The following is a 21496-nucleotide window of genomic DNA, read 5'->3' as shown; positions in this document are numbered from 1 at the left end:
TCTGAAATGATCTAGCCACGCTTCCCTGGCCTCGTGGTGGCCTGGGTCGGGGTGATGGAAAACACCGGAGCTGCTGCATCCTGGAGTGAGATGGAAATGGAAGTGTATCCCCACTGGTGCGGTTTCCCTTCCGCAAGCCATCCTCGCCACAGCAGACAGCCTCTTCACCTCCCATCTCTTCCGCTCCCAAGAAGACAGCTGCTCCCCTTATGTGGCCATCCTTCGGGGCATGGATGTTCATGGGTATTTGGAGCAAGTTGGAAGCAAACCACGTGCATTACTTATACAGTATTTTGGAAAAGCTGAGGCACAGTACAGCACTGCTGGCCATCTACCCATCTACTCAAACGAGCAGCGAGTGCTTCGGCTTTTGACTTGCAGAGAGGCAGCAGGGTGTCACGGGCACTGCATCCACCTCGCGTCCACGTTGCCGTCCCTTGGCTCCTGGCATCGGTGTGACGGCCAAGGCTGCCGAGACTGACTCGCTCTGCAAGCAGCACTTCTGCAGGTTGCTTTGCCAAAATCACCATCCCGTACCGAGTTGTTTTTATAATCTGCTTTTGGGGTACAGGTGTAAGGGCAAAGAGGCTCATCACGTGTAAATAAACAAATAAGCACGGCTGTCGGGTTTGAATGGCTACGCTGTCAGACGCGACAAAGGATTTTGCAGCGCATGCTGCAATAAGATATTTAAAATCTCATTCGAAACCTGTCAGCCTCCCTACCCCACAGAAGGCAGATAACGAACAGCACATACTTCAAAGCGACGTTTTAAGGACTGAAAAGACATTCATGTGGGGCTTTGAAAATGCACATAAATCATAGGTGTTAACGCCGAGATCCCGTTTATTTGAAATTGCGGCTGCTCGCGATGCAGCCTTGACCTCCCCTTGCTGCTACGGGCCAGGGCGCTGCCTGGCTGCCTGCCTCGGGCGGCCCCAAACCCGGGTGCCAAACCCTGTGCACAGCCCCGCCAGCGAGAGGGAAGGCCAAGGCTTCGTTCCCACCACCATGTCCTTACCCAACACCAACACCATCTTTGGGGAGGATGGAAAACAAGGCAGAATCTCAGGAAGGCACAGAGACAGTGGGATTGGGGTTGACCGTGGCGGCTGAGCGCTGTGGCAGGGGAGATGTCTGCCTGGGTGGTGGCACCCTGCCCTCCAGCTGCAGGCTAGCTGACGATGTCGCGTTTTAGGAGAAAGGGCTGTATTTTTCCATGTCCTATTTTCGTGCTAATTATGCAAATACATCTGGAAAAAACTTCCACCAAACACCTGACACTGAAAGAGTGTTGAAGTTGCAAAGCCCTGCACAGGACTCACAGCCTTGCCAGCCCCCAGAGCCCCGGCTGCTTGTGGTCACATTTGTGTTTCTGCAAGACCCCTGCCTCTTTCAGGAAATGGCAAATGGTTTAGGATTGCCTTTCCAGCTGTTCAGGACTCACCGCTCTGGCCCGGGGCTGCCTGCAAAGTCACGCATCTTCCACAGGTGCCCCACACACCAAGCGCTTTACACCCACCTCCCCCAGGCCTGTGCGGTAGGTGGGAGACTGATGTCACCTCATTTTCCTCTGCCAAAGGGAGGTGTGGCGGGACCAGGGTAAGTACCTACAAAAGCATCCCCAAATTCTGGGATGTGAGGCACCTGGGCTGGGAGTTTGGGAACATTTGTCATTTTTACCATGCTTTGCACAGTCAGAGCACAGCTCCAAGTGCAGCGAGGGATGCTCGGCACTTGCCGCTCTAACAGCACCCCAGGAACAGGGGCGATATCCAGAATGTCCACATGGAATAAATGAAACATCCTTTGGTGGAAAAACCAGCAGGCAACCGCATCCCACGTGCGCAAAGGGGCTGAGTTACGCTTGCACGAGTACTCACGTCGCTGGCATTTCCTGATACCTCACTGCTTGGCTGCAACGCCGGGAGGTTTTTCTCTCTGGTGCCATTAGCACCAAGCTCCGCTGTGCCCGTGCCCGCAGCTGGGCTGCGCCGGCGGGCGGGAGCCTGCAACGGTGGGGCCGAGGGCAGCAGCGTGGGTGCTCGGGGCATGCCTTGGGCCAGGCAGGGGCAGCGTGGGTGCTCAGGGCATGACTTGGGCCAGGCAGGGGCAGTGTGGGTGCCTCCTTGCCGCAGTATTGCTGCCGTTGTCCCACTCAGCCTCATTCCCTTCGCAGCTCCTGACCTCATCGTTTATTTCATCAGTGCTTGAACGACTTATGTGCCAACTCATACGTACGATGGGAGCGTACAGCGTGTAACACAGACCCCATGGGCTGGGCGTTCGGTACCCATGGTGGAAATGAAGTTAAACACCATTCCAGAGACAAGGAGCAATCACTGGGCTTTATTTGGAAGCCGGTGGGGCCTTTGTCTGTGCAAACTCTTCTACTGGCTGCCGCACGCGGGCTCTGTGCTACCTGGTCACCTCCATGAGATCCCGGGCTTCCAGCCAAAAGCCCACTCAGGTCTGTGGGGATTTGTTTTCGTCCATGGTGCAGTAGATAACGATGCAAATCTAAGGCCCTTTATAAACGCGGATCAGCCTTTACGTCTCATATACCTCACTGGACATATAGATAATCACTTGGGATATGCGAGGAGGAGGTAATATGAACCTAACTGCAAATCCATCAGTCCCCAGCGCCGTTGACACGAACCGTAAAGCTTTCCAACATCACGGGCTGAATGCGTCTGCAATTTAGGCAGCCCAACGCCTCGCACTTGGGCGGCTTCCGCGCGACTCGGCGCAAGGAGCACCGATTTGTACTGCCAGGCGGACTTTCTCGTCGGAAAAAGCCCCAAATCCGGGTCAGTTCTGGGGAGACAGGAAAGGCGAGGCGCAAAGCGCGCAGGGTCTGGCAGACGCCGGGTCCCGAGGCGGGCGCTTCTCTCCCCAAGTTGCCAGAAGGCGCCGAGGCGATTGTCTGCAGCGAATTCCCCCCCGGGCGGCGGCGGCGGCCAGCCGGGCCCCGCCGCCTCCCTCCCTCCCTCCCCGGCTGCGCCCGCGGCGGGGCCGCCGCCGGGAAGCGGGAGCGGGCGCCGAGCGCGGGGCGGTGCGCGCGGCGGGGGGCGGCGCGCGGGGCGGTGCGCGGGGCGGTGCGCGCGGGGTGCGCGGGCGGGCGCGGATCGCGGCGGCGGCGGCGGCGGCGGCGATGGCTTTCGAGGCGCTGGCGGAGGCGGCGGAGCGGTGGTGCGCCCGCACGCCCTTCCAGCTCATCGCCGCCGAAGAGACGGAGCGGCGCATGGACTTCTACGCTGAGCCCGGCGTCTCCTTCTACGTGCTCTGCCCGGAGGCCGCCTGCGGCGACAATTTCGTGAGTGCACCGAGAGGGGACCGGTGGGGGGCGGGGGGCGGTCACGGGCGTGCGTGGGTATCCGTGCGTGTCCATGCACGGGCGGGCACTCCCTGCACCGCTTTGGGACGTCTGCCCCTCTCCCTCCGTGCGTGTCCCCGGTGTTTGGGGGAGCACCCGAGGGGGAGCGCCGGGGGGGCGGAGGACGGGGCCGTGCCCCGGAGCGGCGAAGGGATGCGGGGATGGAGGGCGGTGGTGCCGGGGGCTGCGAGGGCGCCCGGCGTGTGGGACGGGGGTGATGGGGACGGGGCGGGGGGCCGGGGGGATCCTCCCCAGCGCGCACCACAATCTCCAAAATGGAGTCCGCTGCCGGTGCGGGGCGGCCCCTCGGGCAGGGCTGCGGGCAGGGCCACCCCCCCTCCGCTTCCCCCATCACCCCGGCCCGGGGAGGCTGCGGGCTCCGCGGGGAGGAGGGGTGCGAGCCCCTCCCCGCTCCTCCAGCGCCCCGCGGGGGCTGCAGCTGCAGCTCGCCCCGCGGCCCCCTCCATCCTCCCGGGGTGCCGGGGCCGGGGCACGGCGCAGGGACGGGCAGAGCGGCGGGGCTGTCACGGCAAATGGAGAATGGGCAGGAATAAAATGGAGTCAGAATGACAGGAGGGCCGCGCCCCCCCCGCCCCCTTTCCCCTTGCCGCTCCCCCGGGCCCGCCGGGGTGGGGGCACCCGGGCAGGTGCCGGCCTGGCGCCGCCGCGTCCCCTCCCCGCCCCTCGCGGAGTTCAGCGGCAAGTTTGCGCAGAAATGGCACCGTCAAAACAACCCCTGGCTGTGGGATGGGGGAGTGGGTCGTTTCCCCCCCAGCCCTCCCGGTGGTGAGCAGAAGTGCAAGAAGAGTTACCGAAAAGCGGCAGCTCGCCACGGGCTTTGTAACCTGCAAAGCTCCAGTTAACCGCAATTAAACAATTTTATTTTATTTTCTAAAAAATAGCTCCTAGCACAGATCATTATTGTAGGAATGTTGTAGGTCCTTGTCTTCCCGGAGCAACTTTCATCCCTCGACCTGCTTGACAAATGTTCATTAATTCCCTTTCCAACAGGTAAGTGGAGTATGAACCCATTTGACAGATGGGTTCATGGAGACAAAGAGCACGGAAGTGGCTCCTCCAAGACCACAAATCCCAGTGAGCAGAACGTTTATTTATTGTGTCGGGCAGATGGTCATGCTGAATTATGAAAGAAGTTATCTGGAGTTGAGTTATGCATCTGCCCAGGGATACAGGAGACCTTCAGCCTCAGTCCCAGCCGTGGGAGTGGAGCATCTCTGGGTGTGGACTTTCCTGGTCTGTGGTGGGACTAGTCCCACACACCCATCTTCCCAGCGTGTCTTCCCTGCCAGCGTGCCAAACCCTGGTGGTCGCTCCCATCTAGAGGTACCTGTGCCTGAAAAGAGCCATGCTGCACTCTGAAGGAGGGATATGTGTGAATCCATTTGCAGAACTAGTCTAAAGTTGTTATTGGATGCTAATGATGTCGGAAATAGCAAAGAAAGCTCATTATTTTTCTTAATCATGTACCATTTCCTTGTATGCTGCTCAATAGTTGAATGAACTCGCTCAAAACAAAATCTAGTCAACTTTAGAAAAAAAATAAAAACTTAAGCAGTTTCAGACCCTATTCCCATGCTTCCAACACTGGCCAATTTTTGTGGGTTTGCAATCACGTTTTCCTTTTTTTTTTTTTTTTGGCAAATATTTTCATTCCAGGTTGCTGTGGGAAAGACTCCCCACCCAAAGCCGCCAGTAGTAAAACTGAGCAAAAGGGCCAACTGCTGTCAAATGCAGAGTGTAAACAATGGAAGTGTTTTCTTCTGTCTTATTTGGGCATGATTACTTGAGACGCTTTTTGTAGTGATAATACTTTTAAGACAGGCAGAAAGGTGTCATTCTTTATTTCTTTTCTTGATGATGGCGTCTCTTTAATGCGATTAAGAACCACTAATGAGCTGATTGACCAGCATCATGTTTTCTGCTCCTAGTGCACTAGGCTTCATTTCCACTCCCAGCTTGGCTGTCATGTTTTTTTTTTCAGTCATTTTCCTTTTCTTGTGTGTTCCAGAAGATAAATTTCCTTTCTATGTGCAATTACAAGCTAAAGTTTATTTTCAGGAGACTTCATACAAGCCAGGGGACTGATTCTCATTTGCACTTGAGCCTTGTTGCTTGGCTCCAGTAACACAATAGAGTGGGAAAGTGAGTAAATACAAAGAGTATCACACAGTGGCACACTTTATGGCCTTTTGCACCGCACCCTGTGATTCTTATAAAGGAGCCTCACATTTAGTAAGCATCTGGTGCCTGGTGTTCTTGTTCTCTTTCTTTATGTCTTCATTTCATAATAATGCTACTTAAAAAGCCATGTAGGAGGTGCCAGAAAAGTCCATGATAACCCACTTGTAAGGAGGAAATGAGCATAGTGAACTTAAAAGGGAGGAGGAGAAAAAGGAAAGGTTGCCTAGATGCAGTCTGGGGGAGAATAACTCTGAATTTTATATAAAATCAGAGATTCCAGATCACAATAATCATATAATTTTAATTTCCTGAAAAGGTATCTTTGGGCTAGGTTTTTAACATGCTAGGGATGCGTAAGACCCATCTAGATGCCTGTTGGCATTTTCAGTACCACCTGGGCACTAAAACTCTCTGAATCAGCCTCTTAGATAGCTGAACTATGTAAAGTTTAGCTCCTAATGCTTGTGGTGATCTCAAAAAAAATGTTTTGACTTGTATAGCCGTCACAACCCTCACCCTCATTGGTTATGGCTGTCATTTGTTTTGTCACAGTGTTATTGCTGGTTTCACAGTGACTGATAAAGTGAATAAGAACATGATGCCACCTTGACGCAAGATTTCCTGTAAAATGTTTTAGAACAGAGTCAGTGAGTCTGAATATTTCCAGAAAGTCATATTATCCCCACAAAGAAAAAGTTTTGCTGCCATGCTCAACAGGTGAGCGGGTTAGAAAAAGGTGGTCCAGCAAGTGACTCTGTCATCCAGCGACACCAAATCATACAAAGGCATGAGGGAAAGCAAACCCTGTGAATTGCCTCAGCTATGTGCTGTGTGTAGATGCTGAACCAAATAATTCAGCCATGATCCTAGGTCAGCTGAGGTGGAAATGAGTGGCTGTGTGCTTTTGTAGTGACACAAAGCAACCGTGAGCAAAACTGGGCAAGCTTGGAAAACGCATACTTAGATGATGAGGTTAATATTTTTTTAATTGTTCAGCCATGGCCAAGCACTGTGGTCCACCAGTTTGCCAGCAGCCCACTTCTACTGCTGCAAAGAGGTTCTCAGACGTCGTTTTTTTTCCAGGAAAAGCATCTCCGTATGTGCAGCCTCCCTCACTGCGCTAACTTTCTAAGCAAGAGCTGAATCCTCAAATTACTTTTGTTTTTATTTTGAGAGGCCAAATTTCCTTTTGCAGGTTCCTTGGGAGATGTGTGAGTCAGTGGTGAGACTCAGTTCCTGCACTGCCTCAGTGCAGAGCTGAACATCCAGAGAGAACTGTGCATGCAGTTGAATGTATAAGTGTTATAACCCTCGTCTTTTATTGTGTTTAAGGATTTTTCTTGCGGGAGGAGAAAGATGAAATCAAGCCATTTCCAAATGAGACGTGTGCACTAATGGCACATGAGACCTTTCATAGTGCATTTGGTGCTACAGCCAAAATTTTAAATCTTTTGCAGATGTGGAAATTGTTGGAAGCCTTACTTGATTATTGCCTTACGATGCTCTGCACAAAAGTCTCTTCAAAGGCTCAACGATCAAGTTACTTGCTTAGATTTTCCTCTTTTGCTAGATCATCTTATTCTCTGCTGCTGCTGACAGATTCACACTGTAGTCTAAAACGTGGTGCAGCTTGAAAAGAGACTGTGAAAACATGGCAGGACAACACAGGGTTAACTTTCCCTGGGGAACGAACTAGCTATTATTTGTGAAAGGGCAGGGCCTGATTTTCATTTATGTGGAAGCTCCTGTGTATAGCTCTGGTAGTCAAAAGAAGCACAATTTAAACAAGAATCAGGATGTTTACAGTCATAATGGTTTTATACATACAAACAATTACAACAGGTAATTTATACATCTAAACATAAAATTTATACAAATAAAAAACTACAACAGGTTTAGCACAAGCCATGAATTGCCAAGCTGCAACATCCAGCTCTTGTTTGACGCAAAGATTAGAAGTAACTTAAATGGTTATTGGTAACCACAAGTATTAAGAAATCATGGGCCAGACCTCCAAAATCTCAAGGCTGTTCTTAAAACATTGTGATCTGAAAGTGTTCATTTGATATTTTAAAGAGTGGTTCGTCTGAGTTCACTTCATGTACCTTCTGCCTTTTTAGGCCACAGAAATCACAAAGTGCAGGCTTTTTTTTTTTTTTTTTTTTTTTGATAAACAGAAGCTGAGATTTGGTTGTATATTTATAGGACTACAAGGCCCGTGACTCTTAAGATGGCATGAAGTATCATGAGACTTGTGGTATGTGCCTTCAAGAGTTGGCAAGACTGTAAAGAACTTATTTTTATTGCCAGACTGGTTAAGAGATGACTCTGGTTATATGGGAAGAGCAGAACCTACTCAGTAAGGCAGGGCGCTTTTCATAACAAAACATTTCACTATGTTTATGCTTGTAAAATGCAACAAGCAGCAAAGAAAATGTAGGTCAAGTGAGGTTCGTAGCAAGGCAAGTGAACAGTTTTCATCTTAAAGATGCAGCTTAGGTGATGTTAAGTAGTGTTTTCTTTCGCTAAGTGTAAAACTGCATCCCTGGCAGGTATTCACTGCCGAACAGAAAGGCGACATGCAAGCCTTATGTTAGGGACTGAAACATCTGTTGTTCTTACTCTTTCCCTGAATGTTAGTTAAGCTTCAGAGAGACCCTCCTCTTTCCTTGTTTAAGCATAACTTACTGTTTATAGCACAGTAAAAAGCTGCACGGCACTTTGGGGAAAAGAGCTGCTGTGCATGAATAGAGGTACAAGAGTCTCAAACCAATTTTGCAGCATTACGCTTCTGTGTGTAGCAGACTGCCTAAGACAGTCCGGTGCACAAAGTCTTCAAAAAGAAGGTCTTTAAAAGTATGCATTAGCTTGTGCTGTGTGCTGCCCTTGGGTGCAAGACGCATTGTCGCCTGAGTGCTTCCACCGTCGCTCGCCTGCTCTGCTTCAAACAACCTCGTAGCAGCAGAGTAAGCATCAGTTTTGGGAGAGGCTTCACAGAGCCGGGCTGGCGACCCAGCATCTCTGAAGCAAGGGCAAGACGAGAGAGTTATCCCAAATGGGTTTATATGTGCCTTCGAGGAAGAGAAGATTCGGGTCTAGGAGGAGTAAACCTCAAAACAGAGAGGGAAGCATGAAGTGTCGGGATGTTGCGAGTGCCCAAATGTCTCTCCTTGGCTCTGTGTCTAACCTGCGGGTATATTTTTCATCTTTTCTTCTGCATCACCAAGAGAATTACACATCAAATTCCACCTCCAGGGTCACATCGCACTTGCATTAACGCCAGGAAGACAAAGAAATGCTTTAGGTCTTCCTGAGGGCTGCATCGCAGCGATGATGCAGAAGAGGAGAAAACCCAGTGTGATTTGCAGGTCTGAACAGGGCTGATGTCAAAAACGAAAATACCTTTACTCGTAAAACGTGCATGCGTGAGGCATGCATACCCTGCATTACCCATGCGGTCAGAAGGAGTTTTCTCTTCTGGATGGATTTCCCTGTTTTCTGATGCATCGCGTTAATAAAATCAAAATGTGGCTTCTGAAACCGCCTGCAGACCCCCAGTACGAGTCTGAACCGCAAGTACACCACCCGGTGTACTTTGACAGATGTTTACAACATGTCACCTTATAAAATCAGGTGGAAAGGCCAGCATGAATTCCTGTTAATGCTTTTTCTTTCGTGTATTGCTGTTGGCTTTTCAGCACGTGTGGAGTGAAAGTGAGGACTGCTTACCTTTCCTGCAGCTCGCACAGGATTACATCTCCTCCTGTGGGAAAAAGACACTCCATGAAATATTGGAAAAAGTCTTCAAATCCTTCAGACCTGTAAGTGCCTCTTTTTTACTTCTAAACATTGACAGTTACCTGTGACTTTTCATAGGATAGCACTGGATGGAGCAAGGTGGTTTTTCTTCTGCAGGGACTTACACCTCTAGCCTGGGCACAGAGGTGTTAGCACATGAGCTGCTGTCAGGCAATTGGAAATGGCTTCTCGGAAGCCAGCTGCCTTTTTATTTCTATCTCTGTGTTTTGAGAGGATGGGATTCCTGCATGGGGTGGGAGGCCAACTGGTGCGGCAGCCGGTGGCAGCGGCTCCCCAGCTGCGTGGGGTCTCCTGTCCTGCTGATGCAGCACTGACTCTGAGCAACGGGATGCGAGTCAGCGCCACGGGACTCTGCGGCAGAATTGTTTCCTGGCACTAGAATTGGAGAGTTTTGCAAGGATCTGAGTAGCAAGAGTAAACCTCTGGGAAACTGGAAATACGGTTTCTCCTCAGAGTGGTTGGTTTTATTTTCAGATTGGCTTTTTTTTTTTCCCCAAAGTGGTCCAGATTTTGCTGTTAGCATGGTTGCTGCTTGGTATTTACAAACGCCAGTTTGGTCAGTGCTGGAGAAGAAGTTGGAGCAGAAGCTGGGTTTTGTGGGGAGGGGACACGTATTTTTCTGTTTTGCTGCTACTCAGCTTTCTGTGTCCTTGTTTAATGCTAAGATTTGGGTCAAAGCCTGGGGTGAGGTGACTTAGGCTGGCCGTTGTCCTTCACTTTTGCCAAATTCTTCCATTTCACAACCTCTCCTTTTGAGTGCCTCGGTCTGAGTAAGGGGCTGGTGCAAAGCAGAGCAGAAGTTTGTTGCCAGAGCCGTGCTCTCGTGGTGTCCATGGGAAAGCTGACTGATGGACGTTTTTGTACTCAACTGAAAACATAGACAGTGTTCTCTCCTCTCTTTTTCTGGCTGACTAATTGAGAAGACTGAAAATGTATCCCAAGTATTTAGAGCAAAAGCAAGGGCCTGGAGCGCTGATACGAAAACGCTGGCCTTCCCTGTGTTACACCCTTGCATTGCCTTGCCACGGATCGCTGCAGCTGGTTGACATAAAAGAGCATCGTTTTAAAGAATCCTTTGAGAGACTAGAAATAAATAGAACAGATGCACACTTTTCTTAGAAAGGACTGGAAATCTGATCCATCAGTACAGCTGCTTGTAATCGTGAAAACATACAAAATATAAATATGTTTCCCAGAACGATATTCAGCTCTTGGATCTTCATAGCCATTTTCTCCCGCTCAGAAAAGCTATGTCTTTGAGGAGAAACTTCCATTGGTTTAACTAAAGAGGTCTTCAAAAAGATTTAATTAAATTGGTACAGATCACTTATTTCATTTAAACCACATTTATTTCAGCATAGCCTAAGTTGCTGAGAAATTGGCCTCAGTCAGACCAGGTTAGGCTACTCTTCAGAATAAAAAAGGTCCAAAGCAAGGGGAACCATTATGCTCGTTTGGTCTGGGCCCTTCGTTAATACATCACATTCCAGCCCCGGATTCCTACCACCGAGCACCTGAATTGTGGTTGAGCTGGAGCATGTCTTTTCCAAAGACAGCCAGCCTTCATTATGCTTTTGTCTGCTGAAGAACAGTGTCCTGAATTGTCAGAGCCCTCTTGCAGACTGAATCAAGTACCTCTTCATTTTCTTTTGGATGTACCAGAGAGATTAAATTTCTCAGATTTCTCAGTATTGAGCAATTTGCATCAGTGTAGAAAAACTGAGTTTATAATTTGAGGTATGTTTGTGTGTAGACAAGTCTAATAAGGAATGTATTGACATTTTCCCCTTATTGTAATTACTGAAACCAGCACATGTAGGGTAGGACAGATTTTAAAAAATGAAGGGTGTTACAATAGATGTATGGAAACAGTTATTTTACACCCTCAGGCCTTTGCCAGAGCAAAACCACTTTTCATCAGTATGGGGAAATTATTTCCTTGGCATTACTTTGGGCTGTTCCCCATCCTTTCTCTGCTGCACCTGTTTTGCTAATGAAACGACCTCGCTGTGAGCATGGAGGTAACAGTGCATTTGCAGGGCGTTTCTTCTTCATTATCCCAACCAAGTCTGCTGTTGGAGACGGGTCGGCAAATTTCAGTTTGAAAAATGGCAGTTCAGGAAAAACTGGTTCTGAAGGTCGTACTGGGCTCTTCTGAAGTGTCTGATGGTTCTGGCTACTCAGTCTGAGATAGTGAGGAGAGGAGAGGCTTTTAGCATGTGCTTGATAAGGACCTTCTGAAAGTCTTTTCCATTTTAGTATTTCCAGCAGGGCATGCAAGATTATTAAACAGTTTTGAAAGTCTTTATCGAGGTCCTTCAAAGATAAATGTTTAGGAGGAGACCCCAGTGGTGCATCTGCAGCTCTCCGTGCCCTCGTGCACAGCACAAGCACCTGCCCTCCCCTAACCAAAGGCTCCCAGACCGATTTTCGCTCAGCAACTCATCTCAGCCCTGCTCCACACATTCGTGGCAACAGCCCAGCTGTGTCTCCGCAGGCTTACCCTGGGGCTGCGGCATGGGAAGGGACTGGCTGCTCTTTGGAGGCGGTGAGAGCAGGGATGCCCAGTGGTTAGCATCCCTCTTAGTGAGAGACAGAGACTTCCCTCTGCTCGCTGCTGTTCCCTGGGTGCAGGAGGCAATGAGGGCAGTCTGGGGGCTGCTCACCAGGCCTCACTGCTCTCAGGCAGTTTTATGGGCATAAACACAGTGCCAGGGCAGGATATCTATTTAGACAAGGCTTTTAAAGTGTTGGTTGACCTGTGACAGCTACATTACTCCTTTAAATCCTGCTGTAGACAAGATCAAGCTGTTTCTTTACTTAAGATGGTGGCAGCATTTTATCTCTGCCCATTACCGGCTTCTTGGGTCCGTTTCTAGAAAACTCAGTGATTTGCCTCATTGTCCACTTATTCAGGGAGCATCTGAAAGTGCCAGGCACCACCCAGATGCATAAAGTGATACCAACAGCACTGAGCTCAAATTCCACTATTTGCCTCAGAGCATCCCAGTCCTCTGACGCCCTTGTCTCTCTGGTGCTGGAGAGGTCTGTGCTGGTGCCCTTCACACCAGGCTTCGACAGAACCACGTTATCTCTAGTGTAGCATCGTGTAGACCGCGAAAGCTCAGTCTTGTATTTGGTTTATTTTTCAGTGTGCTTCTATGTCAGCTTTTGGTAGGAGGCAATGTCACTCTGCTCTTGTGACTTGAAAACTGCTAGATTATTTGTATAAAATCAGGGCACTTTGAAAGAGTTAAGAAAGACAGACAAATGAAAAATAAAAAATGCCTGAGCGACATCAGACCTACTGGCAGAGTTTGCAGAGAACCAAAACATGAGTCGTACAATTCAGCAGCAAATTCCAGGGCTCCCACATTGAGCTTGCCTTCAGCCTAAAAAACCTACATCTGAAGTGGGGAGTCCGTGGTGTAAAAGCCATTTATCCCATATTCATTGAATTCATACACATCTCTCTGACCTCTCTTTTTCCACCAGATGGGTAGTTTGGCCGGCAGGAATAAACAGATGTAGTTCAGGTAGTACTGCTGCTGGTTGTTCTCCCTCCTCACCACCCTCCTGTCCTCTTTCTCTCCACACGTCTCCACCTGGCAGTTTTGTTCCCCTTGGCTATTTGGCTGATGGATCAGCTCTGTCTTTCTACGCTCCTTTCCTGTTTTACCTCTTTCCTCCTTGTTTTTGCTCTCCGTTGAAGTCCTTTCTAGTCTGCCACGTAGCTCATACTTTAATATATGAAGCAGGTATGGACTAGAAGCAGAAACTAGTGTGTTTGGAAGAAGACAAGGTGGGAGTCGGTCTAGAGTCAACTCAAACCACCTTCATCCTCTTACTTTGTCTTCTTCTTTTATACACCCTCCTTCTGCTTTGACCTAGCATTGGTAGAGCTCCCTACGCTTTGGACCCTGATTATCCCTCTTTGGGGTCAAGGTATGGGCTGATTCGTCACTGCAGTCCAGAGAGCAGTAAGGGATTAATGTCGGTGAGGGACCATAGTCCTGTGGGAAGCATGAGATGTGACCCCTAAAAGCAGGACCTGCATGGTTGAAGTCCTCGGTGCCTTGGAAGATCCTAAAGTGTCCGTGAGAGAATAAAACTGCGCCTCTCTTGGAGGAACATCCCATTCCCATCCTTCCTACTCTCTGTAAAACGCTAATGTCGGCAGCATCGCTCCTTGATTTATGCTGTGCCAAGGCAAGGGGAGCTGGGTTTCCAGAGGATGAAGGGAGAGGATGTGTGAAGAGCAGGACGTGCTCCCCATCCTTCGGGATCGTGCATGTCTTTGCAGTTCTTGTGTATGTTGCATTTTCCGTGCTAGTTTTGCATGGGAAATACTTACGGTATCCCATGAAGTGAAGACTCATGTGGCTCGTTTCCCTGCAAATCGAGGAGGAATTCTAACCAGAGCTGGGCAAAAACAATGCGATCAAAGCTCTTTCTGCCGGGTGATACAAACGGAGCAGTACAACCCTCACGTTTAATTTGAAGACACCGAATCCGTTTAGCGAAAATAATACTGGTGGATAAGGAAGTCTAGAGGCCTTGCTTCTGCGTTTTAAAACCTGAGTGTTTTAGTTTTACCTTCAACACGAAACAAAACCCCCGGAAAATGAATGAAGTAGTCTCACGTTCAGTTAAGCATTTTACTTTAAAAATATATGTGCATAGGAATATTTACTCTTTGTTCTGCTCAGAAAACAAGAACATTTTCAGCTTGAAGTCTCTCCCTAAGTATTTTTAAAATGCGGAGGAGGGGGTTTAGTCAGCAAATTCTCCTTCCGTTTCCCTGCCAAACAAACCCTGCAACTAAAAAGCTGGTTTTCTCCCAGTGGCGGTGAGGAATACAAGCTTTATAGGACCCAGAGGCTAATTCTGTGCATTGTCTTCCTACCCACTGAATAATTTTGAATGTTGATCACAGACTAAATTAGTTTAGGTCCCTAAAAATCTGCCTCGTCACAGCCTTCTCATTTTCATGCTACCATGTAGCAAGTGTAGCTCTCCTCCCGTTTTTTCTGGGTTTTGCCTCTTTTGGGAGCTAACAGCTGCGTCACTCTCCAAACAGGGTGTTGCATGCATCTGCACTGCTCTTCCAACCCGAGGAAGGAAGCTAAATACATGGTATTCCCAATAATGCCTGGCATGTGATTTTGCTTTGTGGATATTAATAGCTGCTAGTGTAGGATTCTAGTGTGAGATTTCCACAAAAGATGCATTATTTTGGCTATTATTTGGTTTATCTGTCTTCCTGACTTCTGTTGGTTTGGCAGCCTTTTGGAGGAGAGGGGAAAAGTTCAAGCATTGCTGTTCGCTGCTTTGCCTGTAGCAAACAAGTGCCTATACATTGATTGGAGCCATCAGGTGGAGGCATTCAGGCATTGTCCAAGGAAGACGAGTTGGCCATTCTTCACAAGCCCAAATCTAATTTGCAGAGATTTAAAGGGGCTCAGGCAATTTTGTGTTGAATTTGCAGTATTTCTCACTGCAAGGGCTTCACCCAGTATGCAGGGCTTCGTCTGCTGTGATGGAGCGAAGGGTTCAAGAGAAACACTTAGCATGGTGAGATCATTAGGTTTTTAGGGACTCCGTGCTTACTCCATGCTAGCCAGTTCTGCATGCGGATGCTTTCTCCTTCGACTTTTATAGGGTTACCGAACACAATCTTAAACCGAGATAACTACTGCTACAGTCTTCTTATGGTTCTTTCTGAATTTAAACCACTGCCAAGTCTAGACACTCAACAGTTTGTGATATGACCTTAGGGAAGAACGCCAAGCTTTTTGCAAGTGCTTTGCTTTGGTTTTATTTATCTTCTGGTTTCTGAGCACTTAATTTGGTGTGAGGATGCATTTTGAAGTCTTTCTCTAGCACAGGAGGGAGAAAAAGAGAGTCGAGATCGTTATGCAATACTGTTATTCCAGGATTTGAGATTTTCAAGAAGCGGAGCCTAGGTATTGTGTGAAGATTTGCAGCGAAGCTGCACGAGTGGGTAATTCGCTACTACATAATATTTTCTCTTCTTTGTAGTTACTTGGGCTTCCAGATGTTGATGATGATGCATTTGAAGAATATAATGCAGACGTGGAAGAAGAGGAACCAGAAGCCGATCACCAACAGATGGGTGTCAGTCAGCAGTGATTTTCTGAGAAGCTAAAAAAATTCGGAAGCCTTTGGTACCAGGTGGGGTCAGGTGGTCCCACGTTAGCCTGTTCGATTTAGCACATCACATGGGGATATCTGGCTCCCAGGATAAAAGTTATACAAAATGGTTTAAAAAAAATAATAAGAATAATATTCTGTGATGAGCTTTGCTAAGAAGTGACCTGAATTTTGCTCCTGCTTCAGTGGGTTTTCTATGGAGTTGTCTTGGTAGCATTCTGCCGTTATCAGTCTAGAAGTAGTTTTGTCGCTGACTTGTCTCTTCGATTTGTGTTCGAGAGTAGCGTTCGCTGACATGAGCGTAGAGTACTGAGGACGTAGGAAGCATGTGGTGAGAGTGCCAAGTCCTCACCGGTGACCTTTCTGAGGAAACTAGCGCAGAGAGCAAACGCCACCTGCACTTTTCTTTTTAGTTCAACAGCTATGGATTTTGACAAAGTACCAAACTTGGAGAGATTTCTCCTGAAAAACACTAGTTTAACAGTGGTCGGTGCTGCAGAAGTGCACACGAAGGCTTAACAAAAATAGCAGGAAGTGGGATATCTAGGGGAGTATCGGTGTCAGACGTATTAACGTTGTTTTACTGACACCTGAGTTTACACATGCTGATTAATAACTGGGAGTAATTTCTATCAGCAGTACACATTATAGCCAACCCTCATACTCCAATGTGATTTGATCCAAAGCCAGATGCCGCTTTCGTACAAATCAACTAAAAAATAGCCATTGCCTGTCCCACTTCTGCATGACAACCAACTTTAAGCTTCGCTGTTTTTAGTACACTGCTAAATTATTACTCAAACCTCGCGGCCTCATCAATTAAAGTGCAACTTAACTTTGAAGCCATAAGGGTATAAACCAGCACCTGGCTCTTAAAATTATGCTGGACCTGTTCCTCTCCCTGGGCCTTTGGGCTAGTCCAGGCATTTACACCTTGTTGGAGAGGAGCTAAAATACTACTGCTTTGGCTGATAAAAAAGCTAGTGAGGTTTTACTTGCCTGGGGACATGCTCTCCAGAGGAGTTTAGTGGGGTCTCGGTATAAAGGAGAAGACCTCTTGTATTTTATACCTATTTTGCTTAGATTTAAGTGACTCGGAAGAGTGCCAGACTGTGAAGATGCAAGGTTTCTTTATTTACTTGCCTTTTGTACTGAAAAGCAAAGGGATTCTGATACAGCTGTTTTCCACAATCGAGCAAAATGTTTCTAAATTTACTCCTCTTTTACAATTTTTTTAAAATTGTGAAATGAAGGTCACATGCTTCAAAAGCCCGTTTATACAGAATTAGCTTTATAAAAACAAAACATGAGCGAAGAGAAAATGCTTGGACAACTCCCAGAAACAACTCACACCATTTTGAAAACCCTGTTGTTGGCGATGTCTCCTTTTCACTGGGTTTTTTAAAGACTTTTTTTCTCAAGGTTACTTAAGAGAGCAAGTTTTCTTGGTGGTTTACATTTCTGATGATGGCTTGAGAGAATCATAGCACTTGATTTTTCCAATGTGGGGCAAAGATCTTACGTAACTGGGACAATATGTGGTACCTGAGTATGCACAAAAGTGTCTGCAACACTGTAAAAGTCAGAGTTTAAGAATATAAAAAAAAAGGAAGAGAAACAGAGCTTAATGAAACTTTGTACATTCTTTTGGCATGCAGGCATAAACATGGTAGTCGCAACACATTTTCTATGGACTAGTGACGTGAGAACTGTGGCAGTTCATTGTATAACACTGTACAGCAGCAATAGGCTTTTTGCTTACTAAATAAAGTGTAAGACCAGTGGTTTCCATCCCTGCTTTAAGTCCGTAAGTTTTTCTTTCATCTCCAGCTAAAACAGATGCCATAACCTTAAGCAGAGCCTTCTTGCTTCGGGAGAACATTTCTCTTTGTAGCATCCAACCCTTTGGTTGCGGTTTGCACGAGTAGATCTTTTGAGGCTGACTTTCCTCTGCTGTAACGTAATGCAAGACATTATTGCGGTAGCGCAAGCTGGAGGCAAAGTCCTGCCATTCAGGTTTGCTAGCCGCTTGCACCCATTTTGCTTAGGTGGAGGTGGCTGGCACCCACGCACGCGTGCACGCACCCACACGCACACCTGCACAAGCCCCAGGCACGGCTGGGAAATAACCCTCCGCCTTTTTACAGACAGGCAATTTTCCAGCCAGATCAGTCCCACCGTCTGGTTCAGGGCACGGCTGCACAGACACGTGTCGGCACAACAGAGGGGAGGATGCAGGGGTGGGCATGGGTAGTAGCGGAGGTCCCGCAGCCCAAGGTGCCTCGCACCCCTTGTGCGGTGCCAGGGACCCGTGGCGGAGGTGCAGGCGCAGCCTGAACTGGCCGAAGTGCTGTGAAGGGTTGACTCCACGAGGCTCAATGGAGAATTGGGCTCTGGGCGGCAGCGGGATGGGCAGGAGTTCATGAAATGATAAAAGACCGTAAGATCCAGTGCTTGTAATTGCATACAGGAGGTTGTAACATGTACTGCACTCCGCTGCCTTTCCCTGCATATTGACTGAACCGTTGACGAGCAGTTGAGAGTTAATATGGTTGCAAGCAAACATAACGCTGTAAACTATGTAGATATGTTATTTTCTGTATTCACTAATTCACTTTTTTTCTCGAATGCCGTATGCCATTTGGGTGACTTCCACAACAGACTCCAAGTGCTGGACAGCTGGGGAGCCATCCTGCAGCTCTCACCCCTGCAGAATTCCCACTGAAGCCAGCAATGTTTTGTTCAAGCGGGACCTGCAGGACTGGGCACTCCAGGAGATGCGTGAGGCTTGGTCCTGCGGGGAGCCGAGCGCTCTTGTCCCCTCTCGCTTTGCTGGGAGACGAATGTGTTGAGCCCTGCTGCTGAACTGAAGCATGACCAGGCAGCACTGAGAATAAACTGGAATTTTATACGTAGAAAATTTAATTTACGTGTGTATTGAATGTGAATGAGCATTAATATAGAATGTATTTTATCAAAAAATATTGATTGCTTACTTTGACCAAATACATTTCTGTATTGCTGTGTTACTTGTTCCATATTTCCCAAACGATGCAAGAGATGTGGAATCGGTTTAGTTGTATTACAAAGTATTTTTATATTTTATTTGTATTTTATTTTTCCCTGTTGTGGTCTAACCCCAGCCAGCAACTAAGTCCCACACAGCCGCTCGCTCACTCCCAGCTCAGTGGGATGGGGAGAGAATCAGAAGAGTAAAAGTGATAAAACTCATGGGTTGAGATAAAGACAGTTCAATAGGTAAAGCAAAAGCCTCACATGCAAGCAAAGCAAACCAAGGAATTAATTCACTGCTTCCCATGGACGGGCAGGTGTTCAACCATCTCCAGAAAAGCAGGGCTCCATCACACGTATCATTTAGTTGGGAAGACAAAGGCCATCACTCCAAACATTCTCCCCTTCCTTCTTCCCCCAGCTTTATATGCCGAGCATGATGTCTTATGGTATGGGATATCCCTTTGGTCAGTTGGGGTCAGCTGTCCTGGATGTGTCCCCTCCCAACTTCTTGTGCACCCCCAGCCTACTCGCTGGTGGGATGTGGTGAGAAGCAGAAAAGGCCTTGGCTCTGTGAAAGCTCTGCTTGGCAGTAACGAAAACATCTCTGCATTACCAACACTGTTTTCAGCACAAATCCAAAACACAGCTCCATACCAGCTTCTGTGAAGAAAATTAACTCTATTCCTGCCAAAACCAGCACATTCCCTCACTCCCAGCACATACTGAGGTTAGCAGCCATTCAGTAATTAACCGGGGTAGCATGACCCAGTGGCTCGGCTGTTAGACCAAGACATGAGATTTGCGAATGTGCATAGATGCTTGCAAGCCTGGGGACTTGGTGGGAAAATATGGGTTCAGAGCTCTGCCATTGCCTTGCCCTGAGCTTTGGGTGGATATCAGCGGCTGGGAATTTGAGGCAGGCCTCTAGCTCTGCGTCCAGGCCTCCATGAAATTCAGTGAGAGCAGGGTAACTCCTTTGAAAGTCCCACCTTAAGCCTTTTGTAAAAGGGGCCATTAGTAGTATTTGCCCACCAGTGTATAAAGTGCTTTTAGATCTGTGGGTGAAAAGGGAGAGCATTATGCATCTCCCTCTCTATGCATCATCATTGCCTGTCCTCAAAGCAAACCATTAGTGAAAGGACACAGAAGAGTCTCCCTTCTCCTCTCTTGCCCTGCTCTCATAGGCATTTCATGCTCTAGCTAAATATAAATAGACTGGAGCAGAGCCTCTTGCAGAACTGGCACTTTCTGAAGTGAGTTGCATGAGTGCAGTGAGCAGAGTGCTGCTTGAGGGATGAGAAATACATGGGATGCCAGAGGGAAGAGCAGATTTCAGAAACGTGACAACTGGTTTGGTTGGCAGGGGCAAGAGTGAGGAGGGCCCCTTCCAGAGAGATGCTGGCTTTTCTGAGACGACCCAAACCGTCCTGCCATCCCGCCTATATCTGTGTGTTGAACCTCTGCAGTTTATAAAAACACTGCTCTGGGCATTACTGGGGCCTTGAGCTCAGTCATGTTTTTCCATTAGCATCCTGCCTGATGAATGCATTGAGATGGTTGAGAGAGGAGGGGATGGAGAAAGGCAAACTAAAAATCCTCCTTTCTTCCTCAGCATAATTATTTATGGCATTGTGTGAGTAGGTAGGAGCGGCAGTCAGGGAGCACAAAGCTGCTTTATTAGGTACACAGTAAAACCTCTTAAAAGGACTTGCTCATGAGGGAAAAAATCGGCAAACTGTTTCCTTGCAAAAATGAGAGGAACAGCACACCCCTGAACACGATCACCAGAACCATACCAGACTTCTCCAGCTCCACCTCCTGCCCTGCTCTAGGTTGTTCTCCAGACAGTTTCCCTCTGGGCATAGTGCTGAAAGTATCATGCTTGTGAGAATGCGACATCGATGAGATTAGCCCATAGAATTACTTTTCCTGCACCAGTGACCTGCACGCTAGCTGCTGCGTTTTGGCACTGTGTCCCAGGCAAGGGCTGCTGTGTCAGATGGGTGCTGGGGGCAGCGGAGAGGAGTTTCTGCTACAGCATTGCTTGGTAGACCACTGCCCTTTTCCCCTCTGAGAAGTGTGGCATGAGACTGTGACAGTAGAAGTGATTGCAATGACATTATCATAGAATCATAGAATCACAGAATCACAGCATGGTTAGGTTTGGAAGGGACCTCAAAAATCATCTAGTTCCAACCCCCCTGACATGGGCAGGGAAACCCTCCACTACACCAGGTTGCCCAAAGCCTCATCCAACCTGGCCTTGAACACTTCCAGGGATGGGTCATTTACAACTCCTCTGGGCAACCTGTTCCAGTGCCTCACCACCCTCAGAGTGAAAAATTTCTTCCTTATATCTAATCTAAATCTGCCCTCTTTCAGTTTAAAGCCATTGCCCCTTGTCTTATCACTATATAGCCTTGTAAAAAGTCCCTCCCCAGCTTTTCTGTAGGCCCCCTTTAAGTACTGGAAGGCTGCTATAAGATCACTCTGGAGCCTTCTCTTCTTCAGGCTGAACAGCCCCAACTCTCTCAGCCTGTCTTCATAGCAGAGGTGCTCCAGCCCTCAGATCATCTTTGTGGCCCTCCTCTGGACTTGTTGCAGCAGCTCCATGTCCTTCTTGTGTTGGGGACTCCAGAGCTGAATGCAGTATTCCAGGTGAGGTCTCACGAGAGCAGAGTAGAGGGGCAGAATCACCTCCCGTGACCTGCTGGCCATGCTTCTTTTGATGCAACCCAGGATACGGCTGGCTTTCTGGGTTGCAAGCGCGCATCGGACATTGCTTTGGAAAGCCATCATACAGGACAGATTCCCAGCCTCTTTCAACATGTTTCCTGATCTTTCACGAGCAGCCAGGGCTGAAGTCCATGGCTATTTTACTCACAGTCAGCTTTAGCTGCGGCAGGA

General features: G+C 48.1%; 1 protein-coding gene across 1 annotated transcript; it reads left to right on the top strand.

Moving 5' to 3' along the window:
* Positions 1 to 3157: 3157 nt before the first annotated feature.
* MTURN (maturin, neural progenitor differentiation regulator homolog) lies at positions 3158 to 15588 on the top strand. The gene is made up of 3 exons (XM_086615006.1): positions 3158 to 3319; positions 9280 to 9402; positions 15443 to 15588. Exons 1-3 carry the CDS (start codon positions 3158 to 3160, stop codon positions 15551 to 15553), a joined length of 396 nt encoding a protein of 131 aa, XP_086471132.1. The 3' UTR covers positions 15554 to 15588.
* Positions 15589 to 21496: the final 5908 nt, after the last annotated feature.

The sequence above is a fragment of the Tauraco erythrolophus genome, chromosome 7 (genome assembly GCF_009769465.1).
Source record: "Tauraco erythrolophus isolate bTauEry1 chromosome 7, bTauEry1.pri, whole genome shotgun sequence".
Taxonomy (NCBI): Eukaryota; Metazoa; Chordata; class Aves; order Musophagiformes; family Musophagidae; genus Tauraco; species Tauraco erythrolophus.
Note: the sequence above shows the minus strand (reverse complement) of the source record. Positions and strands in the feature narration are given on the sequence as shown.

What these genes read in the sequence shown, in the direction of transcription:
- MTURN (XM_086615006.1), top strand. Translation starts at nt 3,158, where the DNA reads ATGGCTTTCGAGGCGCTGGCGGAGGCGGCGGAGCGGTGGTGCGCCCGC. An exon ending in CCGCCTGCGGCGACAATTTC is followed by an intron (nt 3,320 to 9,279) that starts GTGAGTGCACCG and finishes TTGGCTTTTCAG; the next exon opens with CACGTGTGGAGTGAAAGTGA. An exon ending in TCTTCAAATCCTTCAGACCT is followed by an intron (nt 9,403 to 15,442) that starts GTAAGTGCCTCT and finishes TCTTCTTTGTAG; the next exon opens with TTACTTGGGCTTCCAGATGT.